At 43.9% G+C, this 26,405-nt stretch overlaps 1 protein-coding gene across 7 annotated transcripts in view; it reads right to left on the bottom strand.

Moving 5' to 3' along the window:
* TANC2 (tetratricopeptide repeat, ankyrin repeat and coiled-coil containing 2) overlaps positions 1-26,405 on the bottom strand; it is an 848,255-nt gene that overhangs the window by 60,383 nt on the left and 761,467 nt on the right. For all 7 annotated transcript variants that reach the window (XM_019523590.1, XM_019523591.1, XM_019523592.1 and 4 more), the window contains 5 exons: positions 26,097-26,205; positions 11,917-12,039; positions 9,449-9,685; positions 5,871-6,056; positions 2,745-2,838 (listed from right to left, as the gene is read on the bottom strand). In XM_019523590.1, the coding sequence (XP_019379135.1) occupies positions 2,745-2,838; positions 5,871-6,056; positions 9,449-9,685; positions 11,917-12,039; positions 26,097-26,205 (749 nt within the window). The remainder of the gene's footprint in view (positions 1-2,744; positions 2,839-5,870; positions 6,057-9,448; positions 9,686-11,916; positions 12,040-26,096; positions 26,206-26,405) is intronic.

Raw genomic sequence — 26,405 nt, 5'->3', positions numbered from 1 at the left:
ATGGCACCTTTTGAGACCCACCTTCTCCAGGGCAGAAAAATAGGATCTTGAGCTTGAGAGTTTATGAAACTTCCTGGTGCTTGTTCTTCCATCTTAACATCAGCTTTAATCTGATACCTGTTATTCTTTAGAAATAACTCCTCAATTTGAGTGTAATTAGTACGCAAGTCCACTTTGCTCCAAGGTCTCCAGATTCACTCAACAGCTCCCATTAAATATAATGATTTATAGTAGTCAAGGCAGCACAAACTATTCCTTCCATAGGGAGTCAAATACAAAGGCAACATGGAAGGTGCTGGATGTATCACTAAGAAAACGGTCGGGTGAAGAAGGTTGCACAGGATGTATGGAAATGGTAAAGGTCAGAGAGGACACAAAACTGCTGGACTCTGTCAGGCAAAGCTATGTGAATGAAAGCCTTCAGGCTAAGATGACTGTACAGGGAATGAGACATGGAGATGTCTGAAAGTTTAGAGAGACCATGTAGGAAAAAGTATGTCATATACTAGTCCAAAAATCTGTATGGCTTATTATCAGACTTTGTCAGCTTTATCCAGACAACCCAAAGTTATCTAAGCTCATGTCCAATGATAATATCTGCACTATTCAATGCTGCTCATGAAGATATATGGTAGAGAGACTTTTAGTGGTTTTTTAATAAAATCTTAAAATTAGGGTGGATTACTGTCCCTGCTTCCAGTGTCTGTTTTTCATGAATGCAGTAACTTTTTGATATTACAAACAAAGCCCAAAATACCAAGAGGACTTTTAAAATATGCTAGATCTTTGCTACTCACCATTTGACTCAAGAGCTTACCTGTAAGAGCTTTGCCATTATTATGAGTGTTATGACTACCTTCTAAGATTGCACCTTATTTCTTTTTTGTCCTTACTCTCTGAAATACCCCACTAAATACATCCTACCTTATTTCAGTTCATGTCAGAATGCCTAATTCATTACATAGTTAAGCCCTCTTGTTAATTCCAGGAGCTTCATCCTTTTGCTCCCATCAGCTACTCGCCAGGCTGCCTGCTATGCTTTTTCTCTCCTGTTGTCCTCCTTAAGTTCACTTTGCCATGGAAAATACTTCCCAATAAGCTCAGCGCTCTGCAATGATTAATTTAGGTTTTGCCAGAAGCATGACAGTAGCCACATCTACATGAGATGCTGACTGCGCAGTAGCCCAAGCCCACTGTGCAGTTGCACTGCATGGGAGAAAACATGATGCGATGCTACTATGTGGTAGCCTTGGGCTACTGCACAGTCAGTGTCACAAAAAACCCATTCATTGGTGCTACTGTGCAGTAACTCAGATTACTGTGTAGTCATTTAGTACTTATTTATACAAGTACTAAATGACTGTGCAGTAACAACTGCACAGTCAGCATCTCCTGTAGACATGGCCACTGTTCAGAGGTTTGGTTTTCATTAGTATAATTTTTCAGTCTATAAAATCAGAATCAGTTGAGAATGTGCCCAGTTGTGTCTTTCTTTTAGTGAAAGCCATCTGATCACATACAGGACTGCATGCCCTCCTACATTTGTAGCCTTCGTTTGTGTCATTTATGAAAAAAGCTGGTAGGGTCAAAATCAGGGTGGTGATACTCAGATAGGAACATTATCGTGGAAACAACAGTGATTTAAATAGATCAGAGTTGAGCAAACACGATAGTTAATATTTACCTAGATGCTCCACATTAAAAGCCAACAATTCCAATTTGTACACTGCTTGAAACTGAAATGATGGTACCTGCTACATGGTTGAAGTGCAGAGAGTGAATTTTTTTTTCTCATGAAATTTACGAAGATGGCACTTCAGGACTGACATCAAAACTCAGAGAACAGACTACCCCTATTAGAGCACATCTGTTTAACTGCTAGGTGCATTTTCAATGTTACTATGAGTGATTAAGAGGTTGCAGAAAACCAAAGACTAATTTAAAATTCAAGTGCATAACTGATGGTATTGCAGGTTATTTTGGTGGGAAAAAACACCCCTAGTATAATTGTGGCAAATAGCAACAGAGAGAGAGACCAGAGTTTTGTACCCATCTAGCTCAACAGGTGCCCATCTAGCATCTACAGGTGGAATTAACGTGCCTGAATTTTCTGCACAGAAAATTCACGTTCACTAAAGCACCCCCATTGGAACAAACTGGCCCAACAGGAGCAGCCCAGTTCAGAGTTGCTTCTGCCCTGCTTTGCCCTCTGCAGCCGCCAAGGGGAGCTCCAGGCTCCCCTGAGAGCCAGCCCTGGGATGGCAGAAGGCATGAGGGCTTACACCCAAGCTCCAGAGAGCAGGGGGGAGGTGTCCCAGCTCAACAGGCAGCTCTGTCCCAGCCTGGGGGAGATCAGGCTGGCCCCGAGCCAGGGGGTGGGGCCAGCTGGGTGGGCAGCTGCCTCCCACCCCTGTAGAGATCAGGACCCATCCTAATATACTAACAGACTACACAGTAATTGCTGTGCACATGTAGACAGTGAAACTTTACTGTACGTTAGATTAGTCTAATGCACAGTAAAACGTCTTGTGTAGACACACCCACTGTGATCCATATCAGTGTCTGTACAGAAGTTCAAGCTAGAGTAAATGATCCTACTTTATAGTCAAAATACAATAAGGAGGGTGATAGTCTTCCAGGAAATAGAGAAGTCAGAATACTCATAAGTATCAAATGCATATTAGATATTAATGAGTCCATAAATAAAAACAGAAAATAGAAGGTATAGGTCCAACAGAAATTACCTGTCTCTCCCCAAAGGCTGTCAAAGCTGTTGATTTGTGCTCGCTCCACCTCCTCTTCATCTTTCTCTGGAAGATCGAGCAAGTAGGAGACAATCTAAAACAAAGGGACATGTTAGCTAACAAACTTTAGTGTGTTGCATATATAACGTTGACATTTTAACACACGCTGTTCTGAATACACAAAAGTACATGAACAAAGTGTCTGTCTGGCATCTTATCATAAATAAATATACTTCCTAAGATCAGTGACTGAGCCCACTGCCCTGAGCAAGTGACAAACTCGCATGTGATAAACCTTTATTGTGCTGGTACCTAGCAATTCAGAACATAGGTATGTCTTGTAGACAAATTACATGGTGTGCGCAGTGAGTCCTCTTTCACTCCCAAGTTAAGCTGCAGCTTCCGCAAACAGTGAAGAAACAATACTTTGTCTGTCTGTTGTGACTTGCACCTTGGAATCTGGAAGTTCTTTACTATGAGAGTAAGTACCAGCACCTCTGATTTACTGATGAGGAAACTGGAACACACTGCCAGTGAGGTGATATTCTTCAGGTTAAAAAGTGAGTCCATGGCACAAAGAGGAACGCAACACCAGTCTTCAGAGTGTTTTGGGCCCCAGCCACCAAATAAAAGGCTATTTCTAGAAAATACTCATTGCTTCCTTGTTAGAAGATGCCAGTGTGGTTTTTCTGGCCTGAACTTCAGAGAATGAAACTAATTTCTTTTAATGATGATTTTTTTTAAATCGATTAAAAATCTTCTCCTGGCATGGTGAGAAGATGTGAGACTACGGAAGTGACTGGTGGATGAAGATATATTTTTCTCACCCTAGGGGATGGAACTGTTGGTTTAGAGCTATGCTAAAGCCAGTGTAGTGCTGAACAGTGAAGAAGAAACTATGCCCGTTGTGCTCAGTATAAATGTTTGGCAGCAGAGAAGGGCATGAATTCTCTTGTCAAAGTGAAATATATGAGGGGGCTTTGAAAAAAAGATTTTCAGTTCACTGGCTGAAAATTCCCACATAACACTGGCACACGGGGAACTTGAAATCAGAGCATATAATGATGCTACAACCACTGCTGTCACTGTAGAGTTGTACAGACAGAATTAAGCTACCTTTAAACTAGCTATCTTCCATAGGGGTAAAGGTGTAGCTGTGTTGGAAGTGAACTAAGTGTGGACTAACTTTACCAGTATTCACCAAGTTTCTTGAGTGGGTCCTGTAGCTGCTGTGGCTAGAGTGTGACCAGCATCCAAACTAGCATGTTAAAACTAACTTGGGCACAGCTATGTTACATCTTAGTCAAAGCAATAACTGCACTGTAGACACTCAGAGACTAAGGGTATGGAAGAACCTGTTATGATGTTTAAGGGTTAAAAGAGGGAATTTACTACATTACAGGCGCCGCTGTGTGAGATGCTTTAGCGCACAGTAGATTAATCTACTGAGCAGTAAAATGTCACTGTCTACAAGTGCATGGCATTTACTGTGCACTAAATTAGTCTACTGTGGGGTTTGCTACTACCTGTAGATACAGATAGTAGATTAACCATGCAGTAGCTACTGTGCAGTGCCTCATGTGTAGGTGCTGACCAGGAGCAATTTTGCTCCCCGTCAGCCCAGTAGGGGGCTACTCCTGCCTAGCTAAGTCCTCATTCCAGGGGAGCTGTGGGGCTCCAGGGCAGCTATCTTCCATTCCCATGTGCATGGGGCTGAGAGTCAGCTGCCCCTGCAGCCTCACAGACTTCCCAGCCTTGTTCACATCAGGACCAATCCCTGTGCCCCCTACCTGCCATTGGGGAGGCAGGAGCTTCTCTTGGCTGTTGCAGGGGAGCAGAGCAGGGTAGGAGCAGCCCTGGACCAGGCTGCTGCTGTTGGGAACAAATCTGTGCCCAACAGTGCACGCGTGTAGAGATGTTCCTGGGTGCAGTTTACTGCACTTTATATAAGTGTGCAGTAACCTTACTGAACATTAATGGCACATGTAGACACACCCAGTAAGCTGCAATTGTTTTGTGTCTGTTCTATTATGCAGGTAAATGAAAGCTAAATTGCAGTAATTTAGGAGTTGTTTAATTTAAGTGCAAGTTACCTTGATTTATCTTAATTTATAATGGGATATGAGCAGATAAATAAATGAGCTGATGTGAACAACTCACATTACCTAGGCATGTCTCACAGCTAGGCAAAGCTTACAATATCTTGCTGGACAAGCATGCTGCCTCCCCTCCCATAAAGCAATGTGATCATTCAATTTGTAAAACCCTAAATCAGTTTTCAAACATTTTTTATACTTGTTAAAACACTAAAAAGGTAGTGTTGATAGTGGTAGTGGGAAACCCTGCAATGCTGAAATATTTTAAGCAAACTGCCTAATCAGTTGAAGCATCTCAGGTCAAGGACTTCCAGTTTCTTTATCTGTAAGGAGCCATATACATATATAACACTAACTAAATAGTCCATAATTCTGGAAGCATTTTTTAAAATTACAAATACATAAATATAATCTTGGGGAATCTTCCCACAAAAAAGTATCATGCAGTCGGGCTGCACCAGATCTGCAACTTCCTTTGATTAATTTCTCCAATTTGCTCATGTTACGTAATTTTCATGGATTCCACTTATCTAAGGCAACATTTCAAGTCAGATAAATAGTGATGGTAGTGTATGTGAGGGAGGGGAGGAGGGGACAGTTATTTAGCCAGAAGTCCTTTTTAAGCTTAGTGTTATTTCCCAACAGAGAAATACAGAGCATATTATCAGCAACCTGTACAAAGTGTAATAGGAGCAAATGCCTCATATATTCTTCTCCCCTCCAAACAGCTAACAACCACTAGGTCTAACTGTCTCCTACTACTACCAAGGAAATGACAATCATTACATAGCTTATCCTTGCTTGCTTAGGTTTATTTAAATAATTTAAGGACTTTTTACACCTTCTTTGGCTGGAATCCTGCCCAGGCTACATAGGATGCCAAGAATCCCATGGATGGGGCAAGGTGAGGGATGGGGGTGAAATTACTGGCTCCTCCTCCTAGACCTTCTTTGTTCAGGCTTGTGACTACAAAACAGACATATTATTTCTCTATTCCACAGAAATTCAGCAAAGTATAGTTATGTCTTACCTCAGTGTAGCCCATGCTGGCTGCTGCAATCAGTGCCTGCTGTATGGCATGGCTCTTTTTAAATACCCCTTGCTGTTGGCCAGCCATTGTCCAGTCACATTGAATCAAGAACTTGACTACCTCGAGGTGACCTCTGAGAGCCGCATGGACCAGAGCACACTGACCGTTTTTGTCCAAATGATCCACCTTTAAAGAGAAGAAAAAGACAAAATAAAATTAAACCAAATCATGGCTGAAACGTCATGGCTGTCTCAGTGTTTCCAGCCTTGGTTTCATAATAATTCCACATGTGCAAGATACACATTCTCTGCATTTTTCTAATTAACGAATCCATCCACAAGTTGTCAACATTCCTTCCCAAAGAAACACTGCCCTATGTTTAGGCTTCTTCTTGGCCACAACTGTTTTCTTTGGGCAGGTCACCATGTTACAACTTCAGTTTTCCTCATGCTAAAAGCATGCCAGCTTTCTTCTTGAAAAAAGCATTTTCCCTTTGTTATTAAATGCACCAACTGTAGTTCCTTTTGAACTGAAATTCTATACACTGTTATTTGTCTAAGTCCACTAGAGAAAGGAGAGAATGTTCTAAAGCTACTATTTCAATGTTCTTTAAAAAGAAGCAAAAAGACCTCATCACATGAGCTCGATGTTAGCAGTGGGCAAAAGAAAAACGGAGAGTGATTTGGTGGTACTATAATCTGATAGTCAACAAAAAACTGGGTTGATAAGCTCTTCAAGATAAGGAATGGTCTTTTCCTGCTGTTTGTGAATATCAGTGGTGGCTTCTAGGTCCTTGTCATAATGCAAGTATCATAACGCCCACACTAGTATCATCAAGTAAACGTTTCAGTTGGTTGCCTTCGACTGATTAACTGTTTCACTGATGCACAACACTCAGATATAGCCAGGAGAGATAAATGTTATATATTTATCCTGAGGTATATTTAATATTTTTCTGTGCTCCAATCCAACTTCCTAGCCTTTGGACCAAAAACAGCTGCTACCAGAATGCTATTTATTCCCTGAAAACTCAATACTCAAGAACATCAACTTCCTTTTCTCCTATTAGGTTGGGGGATCTTTTGAATCACCTTTAGTGACCTTTTTCTCTCTCCCATTTCTCTGGAGAGAGGGTATAATGGAACTCCACTGGGATCTCATCATACTGCCTCTTATTGACCAGTGTCAGCAGCTCACCCAGCTTGTCTTTAAAAAGAAGAAAGAACCCCAAACTGTTCATTTTTTCCTTTACATTGTCCTGACTTTATTACAGACAATAGAGTAAGAACTAAATAGGTCCGTTAGTCATCCTGACATTCATATTAAAACCATACAAGCCTTTAGTTTCTTTCAGAACTGAGGCAAAGCATTTATAGAAACCAAAATTGTTTCCAGGAGGCTGCCACTTCAGTTATGAGTACAATTTTTCTCTTAACAAAATGTTTGAACTTGACTCATTATACAGAATTAACCCTTGAAACACTCAACACAAAGCTAAACAAAGGGTATTTTTTCTGGACAAGTTTGACAGAAGTTTTCAAAGAATGTACCCAAATGAGGAATTTTAAATCCATCCTGTGTTGCAAAAACAAGGTTGCTGTATTAACAGTGTGCAAAGTCAAGGAATTTTACAAAAATGACTTTGACAAACCATCTAGGAAAGTATGGTTAGACTGTTCCCAGTCCCAGGCTTAAATTCCAGAATGCTAATTACAAACTCTGGAGTCAGTATGCCTTCTGTGCCAATGATATGTTTCAAAGCACCATGCTCTTATAGAAAAGAAAGCCTTACAACCACTACCCTGGGGCCATCTATAAACAAGATCCTAATCTCTTACATCTCAAGAACAACAAAACTCCAATAACAATAAAAAACGCAGATATGTACACAAGGAATAACAGAAGCAGTTTGACTATTGTCAACTAAGTTGTTCCTAGTGCTACTTTTGAGTACAATGCATGAATAATTTTGGAATAGGTGTTTTAGATAAAATAGACTGGATACATAAAGATTAAGGTAAGGATTTTCAAATGAGCCTAAGGGAATTAGGATCTTAAATCTCGTTGTATTCATTGGAAATTAGGCATCTAACTCCTTTAGATCAGGCATATAAAACTCATCTGACCCTGTGGGCCAAATCAGGCACACAGACTGGCCCTGCACACTAGAGCCAGCATGAACCCTGGACCAGCCCCTCATGCTGCATGCAGCGCATGTGTTGGGTTCAGCCCTGTGCACCACAAGCAGTGTGCACCCCATATCCATCCTGCAGAGCCCTGGCATCTACCCCATTGCACCTTTGGGTCTTGGATCAGCCCTGCATACTGAATGCAACATGTACACTGGGTCCAGTCCTGCAGACGACATGCATGCACCAACTGTATGTGGCACATGGGGCCAGTCTGAGACCCAAAGGCAGCATCAAGGGCCAGATGCTAGGGCTCTATACAATAGATTCAGTCTGTGGGCCCTGTCTTTGCCACCCCACGTTCAAAGATTTTGGGAACCACTGGCTAGTTAGGCAGATGAAACAGATGTTAGACAGGCAGAAACTGTGTTAAATATTAACTGTGTGTGGGTGCAGGCACCACACATGTGCATGCATACCTGCATGTAGCAGCATTATCAAAGACAGTAATGTGCCTAATTCCAACTGACTTTCATGTGAACTGAATAGGTGATGGTTTTATTGCACCTTCAAAAAGCTTCCTGCAGATAGAAAATTGCAGACTAGCCACTTCTTCTGGTATTTTATACTGGCATGACTGCATTTGGTGCATATTTAAATACAAAATGTGCCATACCAGGTAGTTACTTTGGCCATCTACATTACGACAGTAACCTAATGAACGATAATCTCACCATAAAACAGCTATAATCTAATCCTATGAGCTGTCCAACAATCTGTTTCCTTTGACTTTTCAGGACATGCCCAGCAGGACTGAGTTCTGAGAATAAAGGATAACTATTTTTTTGTTAGATGGTTAGGAAACTGCAGATTTTAAAGATAGCCTGTGATTGTGGTTTCAACCTTTTTAGACTCAAAGTGCCCCATATAAGACTCAGGGCACTCCTTGAAAAATGCTTGCTCTTATCTTTTACTCATTTCTTGACTACAGAAAAATCATAGAGCAATTCTTCTGAAAGACCTCACAAAGCAGAATGTTTTTTGACACTATGAATTCCTATTTAAAATCTTTTATCTTGCAAATCATATTTGCACACATGACAGTGCTTACACTGTGCGAGACCCCATGGCACTCTTGAAAGCTTCTCAAGGCATCCCAGGGTACCATGGCAACCTGGCTAAGAATCACTGGCCTATGGCAACTGTCAGCATCTGGTTTTGGCTGTACAGAAACCATTCCATCAGACATACAGCTTTGCTTATATCATTGATCTTAGCTTTCTGAACAGACCAGAACAAAGAACAATATTTAAGAAGAATTATTTGGGAATAGCAATGGGCCAACTTCTCTTTAGAGGTCTCTTATTTTCTACAGGCTACCAGAACTCTCTCTCACACAAATGTAGAATGCATGGGAAGTCAGGCATCAGAGAAATGCAGATGTGTTACCTTGGCCCGTTTCTTGCAGAGCAGCACAACAATGCTCAGGTACCCAGCTGCAGCAGCATAGCCAAGAGGCGTCAGGCCACTTTCAGATGAGGCATCTACATTGGCTCCAAACTCCAGCAATAAAGCCACCATCTCTGTGTAACCAAGGTGTGACTGGACACACAATATTGGAGCGTTGTTCAAAACTTCTGTTCGATAATTAACATTGGCACCTCCCAAAATCAGCAATCGACTAACCTACAGGGTAGAAAAGAACCAAGCGTTTGCCAGGTGTTTGTTTATGGTCCTTAAACACCTAAACAGTTGTCCAGGCCTTCCCCAAAACACAGAATTCGCATCAGCATAGAACACAAATGCTCAATATTGGGACATGCCCAATATGTGACTTTACTATTGGCAGAGGGAGAGCCTAATCTCTGACATTCTGGAAAAAACTTGACCTTTGTAGTTTGCTTAGTGTTGAAGTAGGGTAGCTTTAACCATACAGCCAGACAAAGGGCCTGTGGAGTCTCAGACGGGGATAGGACAAGCAAACAGGTACTCAGTTTTCTCAGTATTTAAAAATACTTGAACATCCCTCCCACAGGAGCCTTACTGATCCATCTACAGGTCACCTAAATGCTGCTGCTCATTCCTCTGCCTTGGTCACTCTGCTCTTCTTGCATTTTGCTGCAGAGTAAAGAAGACAGTGCATGCAGCAGAGGAGAAAGAAAGATGAAGCGGACAAAGAAGAGGACCCTGGGCTTCCCTCTCCAGGTAGAAGAGAACAGGAACAAAGGGCTTTCTTAGGCTGGACCCGCCTGCAAGTCTAAATGGTTATCTACAAATTTCTCTGTGCTACAGGTTTTTTCCTCTTCAGCAGATATGTCTGGCATGCTGATCTGTACAATCCACAAACACTGTTAATGCTTCTAGATTAGTACATGTAAATGCATCAGGTAATTTAAATTTATTATAATTTTTTAAAGAACTCTAGCACAGACAAATCCTATGATGCCATCAAGTTTTCAATGCCAGAGACTGATTTCTGTATCTTTGGGAGACAGAAATGGGAAATGAAGCATGTTTACTAGGAGCAGAAATGAAGCTGCTCATTAACAGCATTTAACAGAAAATCCCTTCTGAATATGGAAGAGTTGGGAAGCCAACACACATTGGTTCCCAAACCGTAACTGGGTAGGTCTACATGGCACGATGTTATGTCCTGCAGAGCAACTCATGCTAGATTTGAATGAGTCATGTCTTGTACTGGAAAATAGTGTAGCTGTGCTAGTGTAGCACTCTGTCCAGGATAATATACTGTATTCCGTTGAATATAAGATACCCTGGAATTTAAGATGAACCCAAATGTTCTGACCCTCAATTTAAGAAAAATAACATCTCTTACAAAAAACACATTTATGAGGAAACAACCTTGATGGTGCATGTAAGAGCATTTTACTTTCATTTTTACTGACATTTAAGATGCAAGCCGTTTTCAGAAGAAATATTTCCTTTAAAAAAAGTGCATCTTATATTTAAAAAGAACATGGCAACTTGCTTCTCAGCATAGCTAATTAGCCTTGCATGTAATGTTGTGCTAATGTGGTTCTACTATTTCTGGTATCCAAAATGGCTTAGAAATCTCTTTAGACATTCCCTTAAAAAAGAGGTGTCAAACATATAACCTGTGGGCCAGACCTGGCCTATGGAGTCATTCTGTCTGGCCCACTAGACTACCAATGTGCCACTGGAAGTCGGGGGATGTGGCTGCAGGGGTGGGGAGGGCCATGGCCTACCATAGACTCTGGGCCCTTCAGGTTCCAGCAGACATGGCGATTGGCAGGATGAGGGCAAGCAAGAGGTAATGCAGGCCCAGTGGCCCTCTGGCCACTTCGTCTGTCACCACTGCTGCCGCCCTACCTTCTCAGCTGCTGGCCCCTGCCATGTGCTTCATGCTGGAGCCAGAGCTAAAGCTGTTACTGTAGCATGGGGCATGTAGCAATGGCAGCTCCAGTTCTGGCATGAAGCTTGTGCTGCGTGCTGGAGCCACTGCTGCATACTTCAGGTTGCAGTCAGAGCTGCTAGTGCCCGTGCTGCTGTATGCTCCAGGTCAGAGCTGGAGCTAGCACTATGTGCTCTGGGTTAGAGCAAGAACTGCTTCCACTGCCACTTCCTCATGCACTGGGCTGGATCCAGCCTGCATGGTGACCTGCAGCCCAGATCCAGCCTGGGCGACAAGGTGAGTCTGACACCCTGTCTTAAAGCCCTAGGCTCAAATTCAGCCAAGCACTTAAACACCTGTGTAAATTACACGAGCAGTTTCATTGGCTCCAGTGGAGTTGTTGACATACTTAAATGTACACATGTGCAGTTCACTGCTGAACCAGAGCCTTAGAGAACATTCCATACTTGGATCACCGCAGGCTAGCAGGCACCTGTCTTTCTAGCAAAGAATTATCTCATGAACCGTTCATTTTTTATGGTACCTTGATGTTAGGGGTGTAGAGGTTTCGCAGAGATGCCAGTGCCATTGAAAGACCTTCTGTGCTGTAGGAGATCCAAAGCCCTTGCAGGATAGAGGAGGATACCCCAACTTTTTTACTTAGCCCCTAAAAGAAAAAGTATGATTCAGTACTCAACATATTTGCTTCCTGTTATACAGCAGGGATCATTACATTTAATAGAAAACATTCATGAACAAACACATTTCACCAATCACTGCCTGCAGAATTAGGTTTCTGCTAACAACATAAAGGCAGCCAGCTGAGCATTAACTCAGGCACTAATAATATGTACAAATAATAAGCACACTCACTTCAAATTCAACCTATATCAACAATGTAGGATCACTACTGGAGACTTATTTAAAAATTAAAAAAAACAAACAACCCCCAAAAACTAGATATGTTGGGACAGATCCTCAGTATTACCTGTCACAGCAATTTATGCCATTATCACTATAGAAAGGTGTAGCTGTGGCTTACTGTAAAAGGATCACACATACTGCACCATTCTTCTTGAACAGAGTAACAGGGTAGCTAAAATACTCTTCCCTGCCAGTTAAGAACAGTCACTACAGACTTAAGTTGAGATGGAAGACAGCACAACCATTTATCACATTAGTCCTTTCTGTGAATTGATAAATTTGTGGCACCCAGAAATAACTTCCTAAATTAGTATTGCCAGCCACAATGCCTTTAATCCAGCCCTGTCATTCTTAGGCATATGAACTCCATGAGCCCTCATTTAATATGCAAGGACTTATTTCCTAGCACCATGCACTTGTGGGCACATCCACACATGCAGGCATGTGCGCTTGCAGCAGCTTAAAGAGGAGTGGCACAAATTTGAGCTGGGGATTTTTGCCTCAGTGCACAAGCCCAGACAAGCACTTTTGTGTGGGGCAAGTTGTACCACCTGGGGCAAAATAACCCTGCCCAGCTCCTCCTGGATCTGCAGCCAGGGGGAGGTAGAGTCTGAGGCTAGCACCTGTGCTGGCCCCAGAAGTATAAAAACCTACTCTGGCTAGCAGCTCAGGGCTACTTGCTCTAAGGAGCTTCTGGGGAATTCAGCTGCATATCTTACCCATTGGCCCCACACAGTAGCGGCTATTAGTTAGCTGGGTGGGCTGTAAGACCCACATTAACTTGAAGGATACAAACAGACAGGAGCTTCTGGGGCCCAGCCACTTGGTATCTGGGGACACTACCCCTTGTGCCAGCTGGACTGCTGAAGCAGCCCTGAGAGTCCCCTGTACCATCTACCCACTGACAGCAAGTGGCCCCAAGGCTGTGCACCTGCCAGACCCAGATGGGGACTGCACAGCCTGTAGAGGTATTTGCACCTCTGGGCCAGCTGCCAGTGGGATGTAGCTGCACAGTTGTCCTTTGTGCGGCACTACTGCCATGTGTGCTATCGCCCTGCCATCTGGGCAGCTATTGCCCAGAAGATGTTCTCAGTGTGGTGGCCTGCTTTGAACTGTCAAAGCATGGCTTCCTGTCCCCAAGTGGCCATGAGGTCAGCCACCTCCAGCTGGGTCTGGGTGCCAGGCATGAGCAGACTCCTTTGCCTGGCTCCTGTCACTTGCCTCACTAGCAGGAATAATTCTGATGTTTCCTATTTAAAAACTGCAGAATCTCTGATAAAAAAATCCCAAATCTTTAAAATACCCCAAAATCCATGCTCTTCTGCAATTAAAACAAAAGACCACGATAGATAGATAGATAGATAGATAGATCAGTTGGAAATGTTTTGTTGATATATTTACAATTTTAAAGTAATTTGGAAGCCTATGAGTGGTCACTGTTACCATAATTAAATAAATTCTAAATATCTATATGTTTTGATGTTTGCTTTTGGTTTTCTTATCATACGATGGGTGTGTGATAGAGAGAGGTGGGAAGGGGTAGTAGGGTGGAAGGGGTGTGGGTGGGTGTGGAGGGATGTGGGAGTTTGTGGGTAGGTGTGGGAGATTGTGGCAGGAATGTATGTGTGGCAGGACTGTGTGTGTGTGGGGGGCTGCTTAGGTGGGGTGGGTCCCCTGCCCCCTACAGGGCACAGCCCCTCCACGCAGCACAGAGTGCCTCCCCGCAGGGGTTACAGACCCCCCCTGCAGGGGCTACAGCCTCCCGCAGGGCCAAGAGCCCCCCTGCAGGGGCCAAAGCCCCCCCACAGGGGGTACAGCTCCCCTCCCACAGGACTCAAAGCCCCCCCGCTGGGGTTACCACCCCCTGCAGTGTCCAGAGCTACTTGCAGATGCTACTGCTCCTGCCCCGACACCAGCCACAGCTCACTGGCAGCAGCAGCGGTGATCGGGATGCTTGGGGCCTCATGGCACAGCTCTCCCACATGGCACAGGGCAGCAGGAGGCAGTGTAGCTTGGTGCTGGATGCCTGCCACCCATGCTGCTTCTGCCACATCGTGCAGGTGTGGCTGGGCTCAGCGTGGTGCCGTGCAGTACCATGCGCTTTCAGGCAGCTTGGGGATGCTCAGGCTGTCATCTATGGCCCTGTGCCACTCGTGAGGACTGCTTGCCATGCTGGGTTGAGTCCTGAGTGCACAGGCCCCACGTGCTGTCTGGCCAGGCCGCTTCCATGAATGCAGGACATGGCTCGGCTCAGCAGCAGTCCCTGTGAGTGGCACAGGGACTTGGGTGACAGCCCAAGCAGCCCCAAGCTGCCCAAAAGTGCACGGTGCCACACCGAGCCGGGCCGCACCTGCATGATGTGGCAGAGGCAGCGTGGGTGTCAGGTGGTCGGTGCTGAGTTGCACTGACCCCCGATGCCCCATACTGTGTGGGGGGAGGCTGTGCCATGAGGGTCTGAGTGCCCTGATCAGCACTGCTGCTGCCAGTCAGTTGTAGGGGGGCTGGGGCCATGCAGAGGGCAGGTGGGGGGTGTGCCTGTGCTGCCCCCCCATGGTTTACTGCACCCTTACTAGTTCCCCTCCCCCAACAGTACTATCTTACAGCGATGTTAATTAGTTTACTGTAGCCTAATAGCATTGTACGTGTAGACACAATCATACTGTATGATATAAATGAACACATAAGGTGCAGGGCAGTGAAAAATATCAGGCCCATGGTTTCTATGTAAACAGCTATTATTTGGCTATCATAATTTATTTGCTATTAATTAGCAATGTCTGTTTTGCCCCTACAGTTTGACAGGAAGTTCTATATATATTCATTGGTAGCCTTTTGTCTTGACATCATGACATCACTCGCACAGAGTTAAAAATTTGTAATGATATTCAGGGTCATTATAGTGAGCATCAGTCAAGTGAATGGGCTGCCCTATATAAAGAAATAAGAAGTGACTGTGAAGAATATTCAGAATGTGCTGGTGCTTATGACAAACAGGAAATTTTAACTGGAATTCCTCTAGATGTATTGTCCACACCATACAGATTCTCATGCATGGGTGAGTTCAGTCACTGTAGTATATCTTGAGTCTGATCTAGCCACTCCCCTTAAACTCCTTGCCTCCTTCCCTCCTTAAACTGAAGGGAGAAAGCAAGAAAATGCACACCTCTATTCCTCAGTCCCTCTCAAGCAGAGTTGCAATGAGGCAGACTTTGAGGAAGAGAGGAAGGAGGTTGGAATTTGAATATGTGCATAGCCAACACATCTTGAAGAACTCCAGTTACTAGTTAGTAACTTCCCTTTTTCCTGTCCACACATGCTGTCACATGTGGGTGACTCCAAAGCAGTGCCCACAACCCTGGAGATGATCTTTGGCATCTCACAGGAAAAGACTGGCTTGAGTATCGCCAAATCTTTCATTCCCTGTTGGTATTACCCACAGCTTTTAGTGGCACCTGGTAAGTGGAGAAGGGCCACAGGGCAGGGAGGACACTGCAGCAGCAAGGGATCTGTGATGGGGACAGGGGAATCAGCAGCCTGTGGTAGTAGCTGGACTGCAGTTGCCCAGTCCTCCACTCTAAAAAGCAGCTGACCCCTGTTTTGAAGGGTCTGTTTCTGTGCAAATAGTAGGCTAGAGTTCTCTTCAGTTCAGAGTATGAAGGGTGGCCTTGGGCCTTGAACTGTGCAGCTTTGGGAAAAAGCCAAGTAATTACATTTGCTGATTGAGGTGAAACTCATAAACCATCTTTGGCAAGACTTTAGGGTGGATATGGAGGTCCATCTTGTCCAGATGGAAGGTTGTATACAATGGATTTGCCAGTAGGGCCTGAATCTCACCAATTCACCTGACATAAGTGATCGCTGCCCAGAAGGCTATCTTCACAGATATCTGTTGGAGTTATCAGGATTCTGCCAGCTTGAATGGTGGATGCATTAGAGGAGTAAGGACCAGGTTTAAGTCACATTGCAGGGACTAAATCCTTGAAACCTGGGAAACCCTCTGATAACCGCTTTAGAAATCTCAGTGTGATGGAATCAACCTCAACAGCAGATGTTAGTCAGAGATGGTCAGTGATATGTCTGAGGCCCTCAAGTCCACCAGGTACCCTAGAATGTTTGGGATCAAGGAGAGTGGTGAGGAGATACCCCAACAATAGGCACCACAAAGACAATCTGGACTATATGACACTATTCTTCTGTACATTCAAATACTTCTAATGGAGATGGAACGGATATACTCTATCTGTGAGAACTGTCCAAAAACCAAGTAGTCATGTGAAGTGACCACAAATCTGAGTGAAACACTCTGCTGTTGCCCTGGGAGACCAAGTTTGGGAGCAGAGGCAGGGGACTGCAATTCAATGCTATTAAGCATAGGTCTTGGAGCCCTGGTTGCTTTCAGAAGAGCTTTCTGTTCTGCTTCAACTCAAACAGGTCTGTAGTTGGAGAACCCCAGTCCAAGAGAAGACCTTGAGTCCTTGATTCCCTATTCATGACAGATTGACATGTATTGACAGATATGACCCTGCTCAAACAGTCCCCTGCCTTATTGTGAAAATTGGGCAGGTGAACCACTGAAAGTTGGATAGGGAGGCAAATGTATCAAGACACAACTGAGAGGATTCCTTGTGGAGCTGGGAGGACTTGGTGCCTCTCTGCTTATTTATAAAACATGGAAGAATTGTCATTTGTCAATGTTTGCACATGGTAGCCCACAATGGAGGGTAAGGATGCTTAACAGGCTTGTCTGACTACTCTCAGCTCAAGAATGTTTATGTGAAGGGTTATCTCCTGGGGCAAAGGGTCAACTCCCTGTGGATAGCCAAGATGTTTTGGGGAAGTCCCCAAACCTATCTGTCAGCAGTAAGTCTGTGGGCAGCCAAGGCCAGAAAGGTATTTCCTTGCAGGCAGGGGATGGGACCTTCTATCAGCTCAATAATGCTAGAAAAATCAATGGAAAATATGATCTTCATTCCTAGAAGGCGTCTCCCTGGGAGGTAAACTAACAGTAAACAGATTTGCATGTCTTTTAGGTGTAGTCTGGCATGCGGTGTCCAGAAGGTTTAGAATGTTATGTGCTAAGAAAGGAGAGGCATGATCTAATTGAAGTTCTTGGGTGTCCCTCTAATTCAAGGATTAGTCTCCTCACATGGAGGAAATGCTCCTGAGGGAGGAAAGCCTTTACCAATGTTGCATCTAAGGTAGCGCCTGTGAAGTCAGAGATTTGTATCTTGGTCAAGATTGTTTTTAGTAATTTATCATGAGGCCCAGTGTCTGGAAGAGGTTTATAGCCATTAAATGGTTGATATGCACAGTGCTGTAAAGCCTCTTATAAGCCATCTTAAAGGAAAATGCAGTTTCCTGAGGTGTGCAGCCAGTGCTATAAGCACTTTTATGAAGGCTGTGGGGTAGAAGAGAGGCTGAACGGGATGACCCAATACTGACAGAGGTCCCAAGAGATAAGAATATAAAGATATTGCATATGGGAAGTGTGATATGAAAACAGGCATCTTGCAAATTAAGAGATACTAGTCATCCCTCTGCTGCTAGAGATGGAATATTGTCTGTTAACATGACCACTTTGAACTTGAGCTTGCAATGGTGCCTGTTCAAGTTTCTCAAGTCCAGGATCAGTCTCTATCTTCCTGTGCTTTGTGGAATCAGAAGGTAAGAGCTACAGAACCCCTTCCTTTTTTAGGACGGATGTAACATGCTCCGTAACTCCCAGAGGTACCAGGTACAGTAGATTTTCCATGAGGACTCTGATGACAGAGCCTTGGGAAGCTGCAATAGTGAGTGTGGATCAGGGTCATCTTCAGTGCTGGAATAGGAAGCAGAAGATTCTGTACTGAAAGGCAGTCCCTGGATGTGCGAGAAGCTTGTGCTGAAGAAGGTAAGAGAAATTATGCTGGCATTTAGTCTTCCAGTAATTTAGCAGCAACAGTGCTGAGACAAGCTCAACTATTATTGAAACACCTGCTATGTTGGGATACACCTGAGTTAATGACAACCCCAATGCTATGTTGCCAGTGTAAGCCAAGGACAACAGCATCACTGATTCAGAGGGTATTCTGCCTCAAGTCTGGGCTACAAACATTCAGGGGTGACTGGGGGGGAGGGGGCACAATTTGTGGGCAGGCACAGGAGCAGGCCAAAAGCACCATATCCACTCCTATACTTCTTTGCCCGCCCCCCGCAACACTCTGCCAGCCCACACGGCAAAAAAAACTATCCCATCCTGAGCGGTGCCGAGTTGGGGGCCAATCTTGGGGGGGGGGGGCATGTGTCCCCCCCCAACTCCCCCCTATCAGTTGCCTGTGCAAACAGTGATGTCACAGTGCACACCTATACAAGAAAGTGGTGCATGTGGGGTGCAACATGCTCAAAACACTTTTTAGTCCAACAGCAACAAAACATGAATTGTGAAGATTGTTCCGAGAGAAAAGAAGAAAAAAAAGGAAAGTCAGGAAATAGGGAAAAAGGGAGAAAAGTAGTTTTTGGTACTTACAGGTAATGGCAGGCCATGAATAGCAAGCCAATATGAAACATGTTGCAGCTCAGCCAGGCAGGTAAGAGGAATGGGGGACATGTACTTGGCTTTACAGTCCCTTGGTGTGTGGAAGGGGCATGGCAAGAGGAGAGACTGGAGTGCCTGGTATGAGTGCTACACAGGTAAAAACAATTCTACAGATTTTAGCTGGAGGGATGTCAAACAAAATGCTTGTATGTATGGTAGAGGTGGGAATCAAAGATCTCAGAAATTCTAGCTGTTATTACTGCCTGCTTTTTAATCAAGACAATTACATGTCAGCAATTGATTTTTAGTTTACTGAGTATGGTATAATTTTGGGAAATTAGAAGCCACAATATCACGTAAATGGTAAACACAATTAGTATATTACTACACCCATAAATAACCTTGATTCTCTTTTAGGTCTGATAGGAAAAGCACGTATGCCTTTCAAAAGGCCATCTGAAGATAACATTATGTGCTATAATACTTTTAAGTAAGCATTTTGGAACAAACAACTAAACTTGAATCAAAGAAAACAGTTTGCTAAACAAAAGAAGATGCTTGTTTTATCTGGAATAAATGCATTAAGCAGCCAAAGAGTTCAGTAGGGGAAACAAATCTTTATTCCTCTTCAGTCCATAGCTAGTATCATCTTTTTCCCTTTTCTATTTAATATGAGTTGTAATATTTATATTCTGAGTTATAACCTCAAGTTGCATCTGTCAGCAACAATGAATACCACTTTAATACAAGATTAAATTCCTGAAATGAGATGAGTAGTTTTAATCTCATTAATAGCTTAATGGACAGGAACAGACGACTAGTATGACGTAACTCTGTGCTAGTTTCCTGTAGGCAACATTACCTAAGAATCACAATTCTGGCTACAATATCCCAGGATACTTTAAACCTTAATCCTCATTTGCAGCTCTGCCAATGTATCTCAGTCCTCACCTATTGTACACCCACACTATTTAAGTCCAAGGTCCTCCCAGAACTCAGTCAAAGCATATTAGTCCAAACCTGTTACACCCCCTGGCTACTGCAAATCTTTGCCCCCATTACAGAATAATATACACAGGGGTTTTTTTTGTAATACAGAAACAATTCTTCTAAGAATGAGAGAAAAAACAATGTAATTGTTGCTTGTGACTCATGAAAGCATTAGAACTGAAATGCAATAGTGAAAGGCCTACCCTTTAAAACAATTTGCCAACTAAATTTTATACAGTGTAATTCTGTAATACTGCTTTTCAAGGACTACCAGACATCTTTTCATTTCATTAGCTGTAGTAATGAGTTTTCACTGCCTGTAATTTTAATCAATCTCTTCATCTAGGGACAAGGGAAGTTCATTTCTGGATCACCAACATTTTGGCAGGTCAATTAAGATTGAAATTAAGGACTTCTCTTTGCTTGATTTTCAAAGGACATGTTAGCTTGAAGTTTGGGCTTACTGATACTGTTTTTTTAAGGTTCTCTTGATGCCTTTCCATTATATGCCATGGTTTGTAACCTAGATTTCCATGTTTTCCCATTGAGACTGGGGTCAACTGTCCTGAATCAAGACAGTGTAAACTGAGAGTGTGCAAGTTTCCCTATATATATCTATATCTATCTATCTATCTATATCTATCTATCTATATATATATCTGTAAAAGCATCCGACTGTGATTGGTATTTAATGATTTATAAACCACAGATTCTGCACATCTTGACGTTCCAGTCCAAAGCCCGCCCTGAGCAAACAGTGGAGTTGACTTGATTGAGATTAAAACCATATTTACTCACATACTACATGCATATTTTCTTTAAAAAAACAACCCTCCCAAATTAGAGTATGCATCTAAAGCAGGGAAGCTGATTTTTCTTTGTTGAAATAGAAGCATGGAAGAAAAGAAGCAAGTAGACATTGTTCAAGCAGCAGCAGGGGAGGAGTCTAGTGTTAACGCTCTCATGGTCACTGTAGGGCAGTAGGTTTTGGCTAAGGCTAAGTAAGCCACTTCAAGCAGTCTGTAGTATTTTGATGAGTTTTGTGGTGTGGAAGCAACACTTTATTATTAACAGGAACTTGCATAAAGAACTATTTACAGAAAAGAAATAACAATCTTACTACTGCCCTTGTAAGGATCTGGGGTCTTGTTGATGTCCTGCCATACTAGGAAGTTCCTGATGCCTTACCCATGCTGTTTCCTGGGATGCCACACCTCCTGGACACTCTGGCCAAGTCTACGTGAGACATTGATTGCGTAGTAGCTTGTTATGTGATGCTACTGCACAGTAATAACGAGCTACGGCATAGTAGTAACAACCTACTGCACAGTCAGCGTCATCAAAAAGCCAATCAGGGATGCTACTGTGCAGTATCTCTGGCCCTCAGTCATTTAGTATTTGTGTATGCAAGTACTAAATGACTGCACAGTAACAACTGCACAGTCAATGTCTTGTGTAGACGTGGCCTCCGTGCTTCCAGGCTAGTTACTCTATGTCATACGTTCGGCCATTGCTGTAAAGATCTTTTTTCCCTACATTTCTGTCTTCCAAAAACAATGAATGTATTTTGCTGTGGGGGCATGTAGTATGTGAGAAAATACAGTATTAAAGCAAACTCTCTTTTTTTCTGATTCTCTTACTCAAAATCTGATCAGCATATGCAAAGTAGTTCACCACCAGCTCTGCAAAATACTTTGCATCCAATTCTCCTTTCAAAGAATGTAAAGGGTATATCCATTGAAGTTACCCTGGTGTCAAACCAGTGTATGATGGTTCTAAATGAGAGCCCATGTATTTAGATAAGGCTCTTGTTCTAACATAATACTACAGAAAAGGCATGCTGAATTTACAGTTTGACATGCATTTTATTTTACTTGGCAAAAAACTTGCGTCACAGCTACAAAGATTCTGCTAAGAGATTATGCAAAATGAGAAGCTCTTAAGGGAGAAAGTGATGTTTCAGAAATGAATAGGGTCTGTAAGAAGAGGGAAGAGAATCCATATACCATATATTCTACATGTACATTTTCCTTTGATATATTCAGTTTGAAAGTCTCTCATCTAAGAACCAATGCTGCTATGATCTAATTTAGTAAGTACTAACAAAGCCTCATGAAATGAGCCATTATTGTTAATAAAAGAATAAAAATAAATCTGTTCAAGGAACACTAAAGGCTAATCTCGCCGTGCTTTTCATATGTATAAGCATCTAATGCAAACTCATCTCAGAACTTTGCAGTACTCTACAAAATGTACTGTTACGTTTGTCTGTCACTCAGCCAAATTATTCTTACTGAAATGATGCAAAAACAAGGGGTTTGCCAAGTAATTAGGAACAGAAGGAATACTGACATTTTTCATATGTTACAGACATTTTTGATGATGGTAAATATTTTTCATTTAAACTTGGAATCTCTGGGCAACTATCCAGTTAATGAAAACTGTCATTTATTTAGATTTTGAAATCCTGCTATTTTTTTTCCATTACAAAGAGTAAAACGATAAGACTAGGAACTAAATTCAGGCTTGACACTAATGTCAATAGGAGCTGAGTACACTAATGCCAGAGCTAAAACTGGCACTGGAGATGAAGCTCAAAATCTGAAAAGCACATAATAGAAAGTCTACTTATCTGGGGTTCCTTACTTTACTTCTACACATTATCTCTCAAAATGATGTAGACACCATTACATATGAGCAGGAGTTGACAGCCTTTTGCAGGTGCAGGCCAGAGCTTAAAACCCCACTAGACTGGTGCGAAGTGTCTAGTATTTACTTTGGATTCGGCTTCAGCCAGTTTGGGGGACAGTGATTAGATTCGGTGATTCAAATCACTGTTCCGAATCTATTTGTCTGAATCTCCAAATCACCCAGGTCCATCCCATACCTACTCTCCCAGCCCCACCAATAACTGCCCGGCCCACCCCAGCTCCTGGCACTTGGAAAAAAAAAGCCCCGACTCAGCAGGTGCTGCTGGGCAATCTTTATTGCCCCATGCTGCATGGGGGGTTCTGGATGAGCCCCCCGATTCCCGCCACCCCATGGCTGCCCCGCCTGCTGCAGCTTTGGCCCTTTAGGAAAAAACAAACCCTTCCTGCCGGTGGGGGCCAATCCCCATTGCCCTCTGCTGCCCCACGCTATGCGGGGGCTCTTCATGAGCCCCCTGAAGCCCCGAGGCTGCTGCAGGAGCTGGTGAGTCCCAGGGCTTGAATTGGGTTTTTTTTTCCTTCTTAGAAGGGCTGGAGCTGGCCCGGGCGGGGCACCCTTGGCGGGGCTGGGGGAGGGGTTGGGGACAGTGTGGGGCAGTGGAGGGCAGCAGGGATCCCTCCCCACCTGGCAGCACCCTGTGAGCACTGGCGTTTTTTTTTTAAATGCTGGCAGCTGGGGCAGGCAGGGCACCTGTGGGGGGGCTGGAGGAGTGGACAGGGGATGGGGGCTGGCAGGGGCCCCCCATGGTCTCCTCCCCCCTTCTCCAGCCCCCCCTCCCCTGCCCCTAGTACTTACCAACTACGAGTCTGGCTGCAGCTCCCTGCTGCAGCCATCAGGCACTGCCAGAATCATCAAAGTTCTCCAAATCTTTTCCGAAGATGCAGAAAGCTTTGAATCGATCCCGATTCGATTTGGATTCGGAGACTGGGCCACCGAACTGTGCCAAATCTGCTCCAAATTGAATGACCACCCGAAGCTTTGCACAGCCCGAAACCCCACCCCTGCTGTGGCTTGGAAGTTTCCCCCTTTCCCTGTCCTTCAAGTGGCCAGCTGTCATATTCCCAGCCCCTCTGCAGTTGGGGAAGCTCAGACTCTGCAGAGCAGCAGGCTGTGCAGTACAGTAAAACATGGTGGAGAGGATGGACACGGCAGTGCAGTTCCATGACACCAATCCCCTATGGGGGATCAGACTTCCACAGGCCAAATCAGACCTCTTTGTGAGTTGGTTCCAGACCACTGGCTAGAGGTTGCTGACCCTGGTATATGAGTATTAATATAGTGTGTGAAATCAGATAAAGAGATCTAGCAGGATGATAACATGGCCCCATTATGTATGGAACTATCCAACTGCTTTAAAGATTATTGGCCAGTGCCTGTGGTTAACCTCAGGTACCTAAATCCACGTATAGGCACTTCTATAAGTGGCACAATTTTCAGAGATGTTTAGCTCCCAGAGACCATCTTAATTTTAGGAAATTATATATTATCTCCGTGACAGTTACAGTAACCTAACAGATTCATATTTCGATTGGTCACTTGCTGGACACAAAGATGTAATCCAAGCTAGTGTATGTTGCTGCTCAGCTAAGAACTTAGATGTGAACCATCTGGGAGTTCAGTTTTAGTGTTGAGATTAAAAATGAACCATTAACCACCAATAACCAACATTTTATTTGAATAAGTTCAACAGTGGTGAAACCTGCAGTATCTCACCTCTGCCGTCATTATCAGTTTGTAAATAAATACACATTTCTAGATCTCAAAGCATTTTATAAAGAAGGAAACTCCAATCAAAATGATATAGCCGCTTACATAAAAGAAGTCAGGTGTGGGAAAGCAGATCATGAAATAGCATAGTCTCTTTTAGCTGTCTAAGAACAAAGCAGACAGATAAGCAGGGAGCTAAAACAATCTCTCAGCCAGATCCATCCCCAGGATCTGACTGGGCAGTGAAAAACCCTGCTCAAGTCAGGGTCGAATCCCTCCAACTCCAACAGGAATCCCCCTTGCAGAGGGATTTCCCCAAGCACACCTGCAAATGCGGAGGGAGGAACCACTGTGGGGGATTTCCCCACTCCTCAAAACAGGGGCATGTCTGCAAGTGGGGGATTTTCTCCACTTGCAGACATACCCCAAGTCAGGCTGTAGATCTTCCTGGAACGTGATCAGTTGTGCCGCAACATATTGCAGCACAACTGACCATGGTCCCCCTAGAATGTCTGTTTCCAGCCCAAGAGACTGGACTCAGTGACCCAGAAAGTCTCTTCCAGTCCTATGTTCCTGTATAGGTTGCTGCTAGGGGTGTACGAAATGGGCCGCATTCAACTTGGATTTGGATTTGGATTCAGCTTGAACCTGGGGCAGTGATTCAATTTGTTGATTCGGATCACTATCCCCGATTTGATTTGGTCAAATCCGAACCTGAAGATTTAATGCTGATTCAGAGAATCAGCAATTTGGCCATAGACACAGCTTTAAATGCTTTTTCTACATACCTCGAGGTACCAAGCGCAGCTCATGAATGCTGCCATGGTGGGGCAGATGGAATGCCCCCAAGAGCGCAGGGGGGCCCCCCCATGTGCTGGTGGCAACACTAGAAATGGACCGGAACTACTTCCAGTCCGCTTCTGGGTCCGCCTGGGAATGAGCTGGGGCCCCCCCCCCCCCATACCTCCCCGGCTAAGCAATTGGCTGCGGGGGGACACTGGGTGCCCCCCAGGCCCAGAAGGCACCAGTTGCCGAGCCAGGTGAGTATTGGAGGGGCCCCCCTGCGTGCTCCCTGGCAGACCCGGAAGTGGACTGGAAGTGCTTCTGGTCCACTTCTGGGTCTGCTGCTGAGTGTGCTGGGGACACCCCTGCACTCCTGTGGGATGATCTGTCTGACCCACCATCGCAGCTTTCACAACTTCCGCTGCCTGGTACCTTGGAAGTATGTAGAAAAAAATTTGAAGCTGTGTCTGTGTCCGAATCTCTGAATCTTTCTGAATCTCTCCGAATTGATTCGAAGGGTTCTGATTCAGTTCAGAGAGATTAAAGGGTCTCCTGATTTGATTCAGATTTGAAGATTTGGCCACCAAATTGGGCTGAATCTCCGCTGAATCAAATCAGGGACCAAAAGTTCGCACAGCCCGAGTTGCTCTTCTGTATGGAGCAGTTTAACAAAACAGGACATGTTCTGAGATTTCACTCTCTTTTTTCTCCTATACAATCAAAGCTATTAGTTCAGCCCTTTACAAGTCTTTATGTCTGGATTCTTTTATGTGCTTATTCCAGTCTTTTATGGAAACCTGGCATGATTAAATTGACTTCATCCTACACAGCACAAAAACTTATGCAGTAGAAGAATAATTTTAAGGGGGCAGGCCTGGATGGGTGAACATATGGTCTGATAGGCAATTTGGTTTCTGAGAGATATGAATTATCATCCGCTCTCCAAAGCTAACTTTCTGCATGTGTTTTGGAAACCTGAAGCAATGTCATTCCTTGCAGCAGCACTTCAACAAGAAAAGACCTCATATAGCTAGTTCTAGCAGATTGTGTATAACAGAGATAGGGTAAGGGTAAGCCTTGGCTGGAATTCCTGTTACCTTAAAAATGTGTGCTTTGAGAATGTGGTGTCCCAGCTCAATTGTCTGCTGTCGGTTTAGCTTCCCCTCCTGTCGGGAAAACCAGAAGGCAAGCAACGTGTGGCCACTCCTAGAAATAAAATTAAAAAAAAGGTCAGTATTCCAAAGAAGCCTGCTTCATTTTTAAATTCCAGCTCCAACTTCACTGGTGTTGTTTAGTCTATGTGTTGTCTTGCCAGGAGGAATTAAGCTGCAGTGTAAACCGAAGAGGACTGTCAATTCAGACTAGAAAAGGGTTGCAAAGGAGCCTGCACAACTGCTTTGTGTCAC

Source organism: Gavialis gangeticus, unplaced genomic scaffold, assembly GCF_001723915.1.
Source record: "Gavialis gangeticus isolate Ggan-Ray unplaced genomic scaffold, GavGan_comp1, whole genome shotgun sequence".
NCBI classification, from domain to species: domain Eukaryota; kingdom Metazoa; phylum Chordata; order Crocodylia; family Gavialidae; genus Gavialis; species Gavialis gangeticus.
This window is presented reverse-complemented; position numbering and strand designations above follow the sequence as displayed.